The following is a 13,492-nucleotide window of genomic DNA, read 5'->3' as shown; positions in this document are numbered from 1 at the left end:
AACTGGCCTTCAATTGCTTTCCTATGCTTTCAGAAAAGCTCAATAAGTCCAGGATCAAATATAAGCTTAAGGTTGATATGAAACAACAAAAAAGGTACAGCAATGTCCACCTTCTCCTAAGGCATTGGGGAGGTTTGAACAACCAGTTAAGATCTCCACAATGATAAACCAAACTCTCCTGAGTAAAACTTACAGTGAACTCTGTGACGGGATACATTTTTCTGCAACACGTCATATGTTCCCTTTTACTCATTCAAGCTTATTCCAAATGTAATAGCACTGTGCTGACCAGTATTTATTTATATACAAAATACAGGTGTGCACTCCCTACTCTTTTCTCTAGCCTCCCCATAAAGCACACACATGCACGTATGCACACACAGAGAGCAATAGACAGAGTAGTGAAGAATCTTCTCATCTTTATCCCTTTCCTCCTATGTAATGCACATATTCATATGTGATCTTCACATATTCATAGGAGATCTTCAGCTCCTGCTAAAAGCTCATTCAAAGTTCTCTCACGTTCACACTTTTTGCCTTGGTAAAATAATTATCAATGCAGTTCATTCAAGCATAAAGAAATAATTCTGATCAGAAAAGCAGATTTCAAGTTAGATTTCCAAAAAGTAGAGTAAATTTGAGGTTTAAACATGACATACAGTAAAGTGAAATCAGCAAGCTAAAAGAAGAAATTGGACTTATTTCTTTGTGGCAATTTGCCATAGGAATATTTAGTATTTTTCTGTTCCTAAATCAGAACCTCTATGTGCTTCTACATCCTCACACTTGTGTATATTCATCTCACAGCAATTAAATGGAGTGGAAAATCAATGTCTATAATGACCCCTCATAAAATTGATACTGTGGGACATGAAAGCAACAGTGTGACTTGCTAGATGAGCACTGAAAGCAGGCACTGATGTATTTTCTGAGAATGCACTTCCTTAATGCCACATGAAATTGTTGTAGCACTCCCTTCCAGGTTCATCAAGAACAGTACTTACGTGATGGTGTCAATCATATCCAGTCCCATTTCAACACAGCAATGGGCATGATCTGTTTTGGGCTGGGTCAATCCTGATACACAGTAGTAACAGTCCCCTAAGATTTTTATTCTTCTGCAGTGGTTTTCCTTTAATCAAAAAGTAATGGGAAAAACTTTATTATTCATATAAATATTCCACTATTTACATAAAAAATATTCTTCAGTACTATGCAACTATTCGCAAAATCCTTTTGTGGTCAAATGAAGTAATCTTGAGTTCATGAGATTTGGGTTTCCTGTTCAGAACAGCTGACATACACATATTTATTTATTTATAAATACATACATACATACATATATACTGGAGATAAGCCTCCCATTATTCAACACACATAAATAGGGTAACACTGCTTAAAACTATAGTTCTGGGAAAACATATTCTCTTGCCCTCACATTAGGTCAGTACAAATCCAAGAGTTGCAACGAGATTTCTTTTCTGTATGAATACAAAGCAAAGGACTGAAGCCAAACAACTCTACCAGGAACTCTTTGTATTCTGAGAAGCTTTCTGTTCAAATCAAGTTCTGACTTACCAGGAAAGACAATGTATTTATCTGTAAAGGTACACACATTTGTGCATTACCAATTCATAAATAGCAACTTACAATACAGCATGATCAGCATAAATATGACACACTTGCAGATCAGAAAATACAGGCAGTTTACATTGCCATCAAATTTATCTCCCATTTGCATACACTTAAATTTCTACAGCCAAATAAATCTGGCTAAATTGCCCTCATTTTGAAAAAACAATGATGACGTAGTGATTACTACATTACTACATATCTGAACAGAAGGATTATTTTGAAACAGACAGCAAGTAACAAAAAGCCTTTAACAAAGAAGTGCCTTTAATAAACTATGAGAGGATGTAAAGGGATGATGGCATCCCTAGTAGCTATGGTCTCAGCTATTAACTGACAAAAGTAAAAATTTTAAGAAAAAAATCACATTTGTGGAAAAATCACATAAAAAAGAACAAGAGAGACACTCAGATTAAAAATAGGGCTCTCAAAGCAGTGAAAAAGTAAGAATTAGTCTAAACCAGATTACAGTTAGACAAAAACACATGGCAATCTTGAGACAGGCATGCAAGACAGATGAAAGGGATGGGAAGGAGCACCCCACCCCCCAACTTATCTTGGTTACAGCCTTGAGGACTGGGTAGGAACAGGGAATAATTCCATTCTCTGTATTAGCATACATTAACATTTTAAGGAGCTATTAGCATACTAAAATACCCACTCACAAGTTGGGGGACCCCTACTATTAAAAAGCTCCTTAATCTTTGAGCACTTGTACTGAAATTTTTGAGCACTGCCACTTTAAACAGAAGCAAGGAATTAGTTAACTATTCATGTGTACAAATGCTCAAATAATTCTACAGTTCTTTCTCATGTTTTTGGGCATAGAAGTAGCACTTGTGTTTCAGGAAATTGAGTTTGCTCTCTTTTCTGTGCAGTACTGGATATTAAAGCTGTGTTTTGATTGGCTTTTTGCATGCCGCATAATGGGTAAAGGACCCAGCTTTCAGGACAACAGCTACACTATGGCAATATCTACCTATTTAGAATATAGCACAGAAAATTAAATAACCTGATTAAATGAATCCAATTTACAAATCTGGGACTATGTCAGTAAGTGTGATGCAAAATTAGTGTGAATAGTTGAGAGAGAATTAACAAAAATCTGATTCCTCTCCCAGCAGTGTACTACATAGACCTTACCTCAGTGTCAGAAAGGGGGAAAAAAAGGTGTGCTTGTGGGTGAATTTTCAGTTTCTAAAAAACAAACAAACAAACCAAATCTAATCATGTTGGTTCTGCTTCTCAAAGAGGCACATATTCTCACCCAGTTTCCTATCTGTAAGGATCAAAGGCTTACTGAGTTCTTACACTCTTACTGAGCTTTATATTCTTACTGAGCCTTACACGTTCCACATCATTGCCCATATTCCATCTCAGAATCAATGGTCATGTCTATGGCAATCCCTTTCTCTGATACCTGATACACCAGTGTTGTGGTTTAGGCCCAGATGGGAACAACAAGCCAGGCAGGTGGTTGCTCACCCTTCCCCATACTGTGGAATGGGCAGGAGAAAATCCTAATAGAACATCATGGGTTGAGTCAGGGTTACTCATCGATTACGGTGACAGTCAAGACAGACTCAGTTGGGGGAAAAAAAACCATTTTAACTGGTTTAACTAATCAGATGAAAACAGGACAAAGAATAAACAAACCCCAGATCTTAAATACTTTACCCCACCCCTCCCTTCTTCCCATGCCCATTGTTTTAAATTTCTCTACCTCCTTCCCTAGCAGTGGCACATGGGGATGGGAAATGGGAGCTGTGATCAGTTTCTTCACACGTTTTCTGCTGTTCATTACTCCTCAGAGGGGAGGCATCCCCACAGTCTTCTCCTGCTCCAACATGGGGTCCCTCCCATGGGACAGTGTCCCTCCTGCCATGTGCAGGCACAGACAGCTCCAGTGCAGGCCGCCCCAGAGTCACGGCCTGCTTCAGGAACACTCACATCCCCTGCCACAGGATTCTCCATGGTTGCAGGTCCACATCTACTCCACCACAGTCCTTCCTGGGCTGCTCCACCGTGCTACATGGGTTGCATGGGGACAGACTGCTGTCTCACCATGGGCTGCAGGGAAACCTCTGCTTGGGCACCTCCTCCCCTTTCTTCCTCACCAGTCAGTATATCTGCTCCTGCATTGCTCTCACCTTTGGTACTGGCCTCACCTCCCCCTCTGCCCTGAGGTCTTAGAGCAATTCTTTCCCCCTTCTTGAATATGGTAATTGCAGAAGGGCATTCCATTACTGCTGATGGGTGAAGCCTTGGTCAGTGCTGGGGCCAGATTTTGGAGATGGGGGAGCTTCAAGCATCTTCTCAGAGAAACCACCCTTGAGGCTCCTCTCCTGCTACCAAAGCTGTGCCACACTGCCCTGATAAAACTGGTATTCTGGGCTTGTTATCGCATATTTCCAGAAGCAGGCATTTCCACACTTGTCTACCTTGAAAATGTTTCCGAGCGTTGAACAAATACAATAAAATCAAGCATGGAAGAAGGCATGCTAACACTGTTGTTAAAATTGTTTTCTCTACTTTTTTTATAAGTTAAGCAATAAATTCAGATCTTGAACTGGAGAAGAGAGACATCTTTTGGGGCATGATTATTCAGTAGTATAAAAGGCTGTGGTGAATACCCGCCAATGAATAGAAACAAATGTCTCCTGAATCAGCAAAGATAACCAGCCAGCTTGAGTAGAAGGTGCCAGTCTGCTATTTCTGTTTACTCCTTCAAGGATCTCCTTTTCATATGATAAACAGACACTTTGAAGGAGCAAGCAGGTGATATAAAATGCAAGCGGTGCACAGAAGAAGCAGAAGAAGCAGAAACAGCTGAAGAAGGAGAAGCAGCGGTAGAAAACCTGATTCTGCATTGTTTGAATTGTTTACCTAATTATTTACCCTTCCTGAAACCCTGTTCTCTTACTGGAGGCTTTTCCTTGAATAAACCGTTCAATTTGTTTAACTCTTAAGTTGGCAGCAATTTGTGGTGCATGTGTGTGCAGAGGCCAATATTTCCCCACAAAAAAAAAAAAAAAAAAAAAAAAAAAAAAAAAAAAAAAAAAAAAATTAAAAGTTAATAATAATTAATAATAATAGTTATGGACCATGACAAAGGCTTTTCTGAGAGTGACTACTTAACATTTCTGCTGTACACCAGGACTTTAAATATACCACTGGTTATTGCTACAAATACGTATTTTAATGAATGTGTGAACATAATTATTCTAGAAGCATTAACACCGAGGCTTTAGAGTATTTCCACAGCCTATAGCCACAAAATGTCTCACCAATTTGCTTAGAGTTTTAACTGGTCACTTTTTAGATGCTTGGCTAAATTGTACTGTATAAGTAAAATAGTTATTAATGCGCACAAAGTAATATGCAGACCTCAACATCTATACTGACACAAAACAAGCCTTCCATCTCAAGGTTATAGAAACCATTAATTTTTTTAGTAGAAACCACTAAATCATACTACCAAAATTAGCCTTTTTTTTTTTTTTTCAGATGCTATTCTCACTATCTTTATTTATAATAATCAATACGAAGTAATGTATAGCAAAATTGTTTTCTTTTTCTCGTCATGTGAGGCAGACTTTCAGGAAGAGCAGACACTGTGCAACTTTGTAAGAGCAATCTTTTTAAGGACTGATATGCAAATTTTCCTCTTTGTTTTTTTTCCTCAGCAACTTCCAAAGAAGCTTCCAAAGAAGCCCTTGACTCAACAATATATTAACATTTGTGACAGTGATGAACTCAGGTGTGATAGTTACGAATGCTACTCACAGTTGATATAAACACTGTCTGGTTAGGAACAGCTGAGAATTTGATCTATGCACATGGTAAAAAGCACTGGAGATTACTAGCACTGTGTAAGTCAGGCAACTTGCCCACCTGCAGTGCCTTACTGAGACATTTCCAAGTGGATCTGCAGAATTTCCTCTGCCACAGCTTTCAGTCCCAGGGTTTGTCAGTGTGAAGTGGAAGGCTAATTTGGAAAGCAGTGAATACTTGAAAATTGCTAAGAGCTTTCTTTAGACTTTTCGACAAAAACTTCATAAAGCAGTTCATCCTACCTCTAAGTAGAACAGTAGAACGGGAGGGGGTGGGGGTTTTCTGTTTTTAACAACTCCACTGTTTTTTGCTGCTGTTGGTATTTCTGTATTGAAATGTATTTTGCAGAATGAATGAAGTCTGCCAACTTAGACTGCAAGACTGGAAATTCAGACCATTAACTCCATATTCTTGTACTGTACAAGTTACATTGTTTTGCATACTCAGGATAAGGATTTAAAAAAAATAAAGGAAAAAGATCTCATAGTTTACAAATATGTACATCAAAACGGTTGAGTGAAAGAAATAACAAATTCCAAGGTGCTTTCAGGCCTCTCCTAGCAGAAATACATAAGCAGATACCTACATGTTTGCTTGAATAGAGAGATTGTATGATTAAGTCCAAAGTCTTTTTTGGGAGGATCTTTCTCATGTCAGATTGCAACAATTCTTGTTGCTATTGCTGGTTTGTTTTTGTATTTTTTTTTTTTTTTTGGTTGGTTTTTGGTTTTTGTGGGGTTTTTTTGGTTTGGTTTGGTTCTGTTTTCTTTTCTTCTAGTCTGTCCTGGCAAATGTTTGTTGCATGAATACATCCAAAGTCAGGGATGCTCAGTACATTATTTTTGTTTCTTGTAACATTTCTGGTAGCAGAGAAGCCTCTTTAAAGCTTTTATTTATTTTAGAGATGGAAGATGTTGATGTAGGGAAGAGTTCTCTTCTTTGCCCTCTGTAACTCCAACAATCTGAGTATTTCTATGTATTCATGTGTCATCATGGTATGTGAGCACTTATCAAAGTGAACTAAAATGGAAGGTCAGAGAGACTACAATCTTAAAAAGCAAGATTTTAAAAGCTAAATGTTGAACTTCTCTTTCTCATAACTACCCTAACCCCAGCAGACCCCCTCTAATAGGTCCATGTCTTTCTTGTGCTTGGAGCCCCAGATCTCTATGCAAAATTTACTCATGCTACCTGCAACTTTGATAAATGCCAAACAGTAACTGAACTTACAATTTTATTTTACTCTTTTTTTTTTTTTTTTTTTTCAGTAAAACAAATGATTTGCCAACATGGTTTCTTTGAAGTATCCAAATCCTTTTTAATGACTATGCTGAATGTGGGCCACAACATGTGGGATTATTGAAGCCATCTTATCAGATAAACATTATAGTGAAATCCTGAGTGTAATGAAGTGACATTAAAACTACAGCTAGCTCCGTTACATTGCAGTATTCCAGTAGTGATAATACACTTTTGAAAACTGTCAAGCCCATTGGAAAATTTCATTAAATCCTGTCAATTACTGAATAAAATTTTAACATTTCATTTCATGGCACTTTTAAACTGTGGGTTTAAAAATTTAAATAATTACTTTGATAAATTTTTTTAATAGAATAATGCTGACAAATAGTAAATTTAGAAATTTACATCAGTTCTTGCACAGCTTCTAGTCCCAGTATAAAATTAAAAAAAAACCCAAAAACCAAAAAACAACAAACTTGAGAATGAATTAACTGCAGCACTCCACAGAGGTTAATTTATCAAGGTAACAGAGACATACTCATAGCAACAATACACATGGTACATTAGACAGATAACATATGCACCTGGGTTATCAGTCAGACTGCCTCTACAAGAATGACATGGAAAAGGCACATCTGGAGAGCAATTAGACATCCCCTGTGGATGAAACACTGAACTTCAGAAATACCTTTCTCCATGTTAACTGCACAATTAGTCAAAACAAATGGTTTCAGTACAAATGGCCACAGTGGAGACCCCTAAAGATGATCAGAATAATCCAGCACACTCCTATATTAAGGCAACTCAGATTAACAGCAAACTAAGGGATAATTTGGTAATTTACCACAAACATACAAATTACAACTAAAGTTATGACCAAGAACTGGCATGCTAAACACAGAATCATCTTACCTGAAAAGCACCATAAAGGAAGTTAGGCAAGACCTAACCTCTGTGGTACCTGCCTATTCACGTGTTCCTACAACACTTGAAGTGTGTGAAATTATCTTCCTCCCTGGAAAACTGTCTCAAAGACAGTTAACTTTAGCTTCACACCATACACTCATCAGTAGTCCTGGATCCTTTAAAGTCACAGGCATATTCTTTAAGGCCACTTTAATTTAAGAAAGCTTGCTTCCTTAGATCTCTCTAGAAGACTTCTCCAGATGGCTCTTCAGAACTGTACTCAAATTTACATGCATAATCTGCCTCAGTGTGATCCTGTGTCTGCACTTACTATCAAGAGTACATGGGGAGAAAAATATGCTTAAAATTAATCTTTATAAATATACCCTCTAGGTGCACACTAACAAACTTCAACAAATAAGGGTTATGTGCTCTAAGTTCATATCTGAGTTTTCCAGCACAAGCTTTCCCATCTTAACCAGCCCACAAAACTTTTAAAACTTTTTAAAAAATCATAATTATTTTCATATAAACTAAAAGCATTACATAGATCCAGCAGAATGAATTTCTTAAAATGATTACTTCTAGGAACAGCTAGTTCAAAGCACAACAAAGAACTGACTGTTCTTGACAGTTAAAAAAACCAACAGAGTAGCTGATTAAAAATACTGTTTACTGACCCTTTCCCTAAGGCTCAGTGACCTTGTTAAGTTCAATATCTTTGAGGCTGAATGGGTACAAAAAAATCACTTCATTAAATATGAAATTTAGAAAGTAAAAATTTTTAAAAGGAAAGATGGTAGTCAGGAAAGGATACTAAATGAAAAGAAATAAAAACAGACTCAGCCTACAAATACTGAAAGCCTGAAGGTGTACATAACTGAAAACGGACAAAACAAAGAAGTGGTAGAACATAAGGAAAAAAAGTGGTGGAAGATAACAAAAAGTCTTTCTTCAGACACATCAACAGCAAAAATGCCCAAATGCCAAGACTCTTTATGAGACTCCCCAACAAATATATGATGCTTTACACCTACTACACTTCCCACAGCAGTGACAGGGATTTTATAAACTATTACAGTTTTAAGACAGGACAATTCATTTAACAAGAGCTTACATAAATTGCTCCTCCCAGTTGACATTACTTCCTAAGGAGTAGCAGTACACAGATAACACACTCACAGATCAGACTTCAGCAGTCACAGGGGACGTAACCTATATACCATTACATCTTGCTTTGAAGTCCCTGCCATTTCCTCCTTCATAATTCTGAATACTAGAGTTCTGTTCTAAAATCAGTCATCCTCTGTTTTGACCTAAGAATGAACACCTAGAAGTTGTTTTAACTACAAGACCAGAATCCTTCTGAAAAAAATCATATTTCTCGGCACATTTCCTCTGACTGTAGGAGATACAATAACACGTCTCCCTTCACCACATCAGAAGCTGCCAAGTAGAGCTCCTATGTTCTGTCCTTAATCATACCCAAATGCAGCACAGTATGAAGACAAGTAAACATTAAATCTGACTATCACAGCTGAAAGAAATGGAGACTTTTTTTTTTTTTTTCAAATTTGGAAAAAGAATTCATGCAGCCTAGACAGAAAAGCTAAGGCTTTTTTGCTCTTCTGCTACCTCCGATTTGTTTCTTCCCTGACAAACAACTGCCAAAGGTGACAACTGCCTGGTACCCTGGCTTCAGGTGTCACTGACATCTCCAGTTGGCTGCACCTGGCCACTGCCAAGGAAGCATGGTGCAGGAGCCATGTTCTGAGCTTCACTGCCATGTCACATGTCCCAGCTACCTGCATTTCTGTGTGCATATGTGGGATCTTGTGTTATGTCACAGTACTCCCATGTTATTCGATTGTCTTGTGTTTCACAGCTATGATAACTCCACAAATTACAGCATTTTAAATATAAAGAACTTATTAGATGACTAGTTGACATTTGGAGGATGAAATTCACTAATAAAATGAAAGCAAGGAGGCTACTTGATTTTTTTAAGCCATTTAAACTCTCGCTAACAACCATCTACATGGCAGTCTCATATCTTTAAAACAGAAATCTCTGAAGTACCCTGTGCACTCTTTATAAGGTACTGCCAGCAGTTCCAGTGATAAATAGATTGCACAAAGGCTTATAAGTGTATTAGAAATTTATACTAAAACTCAACACCTCCATTACATCTCTACTCAGCATCAAAATTAATATTCTGATTTTTGTGGAAAGAGGGAACACACAATAGCCCCCCTCTGTTAAACCTTGCATCTTGTGGATGAGAATATTTCTTTCTCCTTGGGGTACTTAACAGCTGTTTATCAAGAGAGAGACATAGATGCAAAGTGTCCACAGGCTTCTGATCTCTCATGGAAGACTAGCTAAAGGAGAAGCAAGTTTCAACTGAGAAAGTGTGGATGCTGTTCATGTTGGAGACCTAAAGAAATATGTTCTCTAGGCTGCTGCATGGAGTCTGAAGACAAAGTATCTGGGTAGTGCAGGAGCATAATTTATGTGAGCTGATACTTCGCAGCAATGAAGTCGCTGAGGACACGGCTGGCAAAAAGATAGATTTGATGAAGTTGTGCTTTATTAAAGGGGAGAATACATCTTCAGCCTTTTGTTAAACGTGATTTGAAACCAAATATGTGGCTTTTTCAGGCACAGCCATTCCTCTCATTTCTTCTCAAATACTTGTGGTACCATTAGACTGCTAGGAGTTATAGGCAAGGAACATTTTTCTCATTTTTCTTTCCTTGGGGAACCTGGCAGAATGTCAGTTCAATGACCATAACATAAGCCTCAGTTATGATATTGTCAGGGTTTAACACTGACCTGGCAATTAAACTGAATGACAGATATTCTCTACTAATCCCCCTCCCCTCCCTGATAAAGAAAGGAGAGAGAATAAGGGCAAGAAACTTATTGGTTGGAAACTAAACTACACTTTAATGTAGCCTTAAAGAAACAGTAATGATTAAAAAAAATTATTAAATATATACATATATACAGAAAAATGGTACCACCTTCCTCCCTTTCCCTAATAATGCTCACATCACCACTGAGCCTGGACTCCTGGAATCAGCAGCAGTCGGGAGCTGGAGACAGGAACACACAGATTCAGGCTGGCATGGATCAGGATCACAGGCAGATGAATGGACAGAATCCTCCCAGGATGCCAAAGCAAACAGGGACAGGTGAAGGTAAAAGGCCAAAGTAAGGAAGAAGGAAGAGAGCAGAAGGGGTTTGACCCTTGTGATCCCTCAAATTTATACCAAGTATGACACGTATGGGATGGAATAATCTGGTCAATTTTGGTCATTTATCTTGCTCACTCCTCCCTAAAGGAGGGCTACAGGTGTGACTTCCTTACTCCTTTTCTCTGTCTGAAGCATATGATGTTCCCCAGAGCTGAGCAGTGGTCTTGGTTCTGTACACCAGTCTCTAGCAGTAACTATAAGGATTGAGCATTATCAGTCCTAAAAGCAGACACTGACTGAGAAACTTGCTGTTAATTTCAGCAAGTGCAGCCACTTTACAAGGGACTTAGCTGAAAGCAAAATTACAAGAAAGAAAACTGGCTCCTGTCATGGCACAAACCAGGACAGATATGGATTCCACTTAGACTAAAATAGCCTCTCTAAAAAGCTACCATAACTTCTGCAACAAGAAATTAACTCTGTGAAGAGTGGATTTTACTCTCTACCTTCTTACTATCACAGAACGTAGTTTTATGCCATACCGCCAGTACATATTTTCCATTATGCTGTTTGGGTTTTTTTCTATGCAGGACAGAAATGTATATATTGAAATCTTTTCTCTGTTTTGTGCAAACAAAACTAAGGAAGAACACTGGTGGCCTTCATGGAAGAGGAAGAAAAGTGTATTTAAAAATAGCAACCTAGCTTCTTTCCTGAAGAATTAAAATAAGTTGTTTTCTCTCCAGAAAAGAGGATGCTTTAGAAATTCACCATACATGGCACTGAATCAGTCAAATGAAGATTTCTAATATGTATTACTCATGCATCATTTTTCAGAAAGTATTTAAAAATAAATTGAAATAAGAAGATTGTACTTACTGTAGCTAATTCATCAAATTTGCCAAAAAGCTCATTCAGCAGCTTCACTAGCTCTTGGGCAGTACATTGTGATGCCAAACTAGTGAATCCCACAATATCTGCAAACAAAATGCTGTGAGGAAGAAAAAAGACAGATGTCAGTACAAAAACCATCTTCAAATCCTCTTTTATAGCAAAAAAAAAAAAAAAAAAAAAAAAAAAAAAAAAGCAAATATTCAGACAAACAGGCCTCAGTCTGTTGCTGTTAACTGTTGTAGGCAATACTGCCACTTTCAATGCCTATATACCTATATACCTATTCAGTATACATATGACAAAGCATCTAATTCATGAGTTTCTCTCATACGCACTCCAGGAGCACAGAGAGCAACTGTTTCTCCTCTTTACAGCTAGAATATTCCCAGCTCTGTTGCTTTCAAAGACAATTTTGCACTGTCAGAGTTATACAGCCAAACTGATAAACCTCACATAAGGTTTGCTAAGTTCTGAAAGACCTGGGTGCAGTAGCTTTGTGATGTGGTTTTACTGCTCCTTGTGAGAAGCTAGCAGCCTAGTGTCAGGCCAGGCTTCCTGGTACCATGCTGTGTGCCTCAGTAAGTTTCTGGCTGTCATCAGTGTTTGTAAGGTCTAAATGCCCAACAACTTAATCTCCCTTAACACTCCCTACCCATCTGTGATGACAGGGGGAGACAGTTGAAATTAGCACAGATACTACCACAACAGAAAAAGAATTGTTGTGCAGATCCTGAAACTCTAGAGAGTACGGAGCTGTGATCCTTTTAATTATTTAGATTCCTTCATCTGTTGGTAGATCCCCCGAGCCTCCTGCAGAAACCTACTGCATTTATCTCTAACACAGACTATTAGTGTTAAACAAGTCTGTATTTATGAAAATGTTAACCAAGAGTTCCATGCTACTCTTCTAGGTATACCTGACATTGTGTAAAATTTAGTTTGCAAATCCAAAGTCAAAATAAGCATTACGTACTCCTCTTCCCCTCAATAAACCTTCACACTATATACAAAATAGCAGATGCTAGAAAAACAGGGCTAGCAAGTCTACTGTTTCCCATTCACCACAACCAAGTCTGAACTCTCCAGTGAAGCTACCAAAAAGAGCTAACACAATTCCTGACTCAGCCTCTGTTTCTACAACCTCAGACCATGAGGAATGAGACAGTGGAAACAGCAGCAGCTAAGCTCTGTGCCTGTGCCTCGACTGAGTTGAACAGGGGGGTTCCCAGAGTCAGGGAAGCCAGAGGGACAGAGCAGACACCTGGCTTCTACTGGAGTTCGCAGCTCTGGCATGTGAGGTTGAGAGGACAGCTTTCATAAAAGTAGTGTGCAGAGCAGAGCAAGAGGGGCATACGGAGGAGAGTGAGCAAACGGGCTGAGCAAATATGGAGTGAAAAGGGCAGTGATGGTGGCAGCTGGCAAGGGCAGCCTTTGGGCAGGGTCCAGGTACAATGGTGTCTATCCAACAAAGACAGACCATGCTCCCAGCACCCACCAAATTGGATGTGGGTACTCAGAGGGTGCTCCCATGGAAGGAGGCAGCTATCCAAGTGATGGACTGTCGGGAGTGCCACTGCCTTTCAGTAGTAACAAGGGGTAACTGACTCTGGCTGTGTCTGGTGTGAGCAGGATGATGACCACAGCTACAGAATGAAATGATAGAGCTCAGTGAGGAGGTGAGCAGATTAAGGAGTATCTACAAAAGTGAGAAGGACTTAGATAAGTGTTTCCACAACCTGCTCTCTATAAAAATGGCATGGGAAGTAAGCCTTATTAGTGGAGCA

General features: G+C 38.7%; 1 protein-coding gene across 1 annotated transcript in view; it reads right to left on the bottom strand.

Moving 5' to 3' along the window:
* Positions 1 to 13,492, bottom strand: part of ADCY1 (adenylate cyclase 1) — a 143,157-nt gene that overhangs the window by 56,337 nt on the left and 73,328 nt on the right. Inside the window, exons 4-5 of the mRNA XM_071736231.1 lie at positions 11,694 to 11,805; positions 1,005 to 1,132 (exon numbers count right to left, since the gene is read on the bottom strand). Coding sequence (XP_071592332.1) covers positions 1,005 to 1,132; positions 11,694 to 11,805 — 240 coding nt within the window. The remainder of the gene's footprint in view (positions 1 to 1,004; positions 1,133 to 11,693; positions 11,806 to 13,492) is intronic.

Source organism: Heliangelus exortis, chromosome 2 (genome assembly GCF_036169615.1).
Source record: "Heliangelus exortis chromosome 2, bHelExo1.hap1, whole genome shotgun sequence".
Classification (NCBI taxonomy): Eukaryota; Metazoa; Chordata; class Aves; order Apodiformes; family Trochilidae; genus Heliangelus; species Heliangelus exortis.
This window is presented reverse-complemented; position numbering and strand designations above follow the sequence as displayed.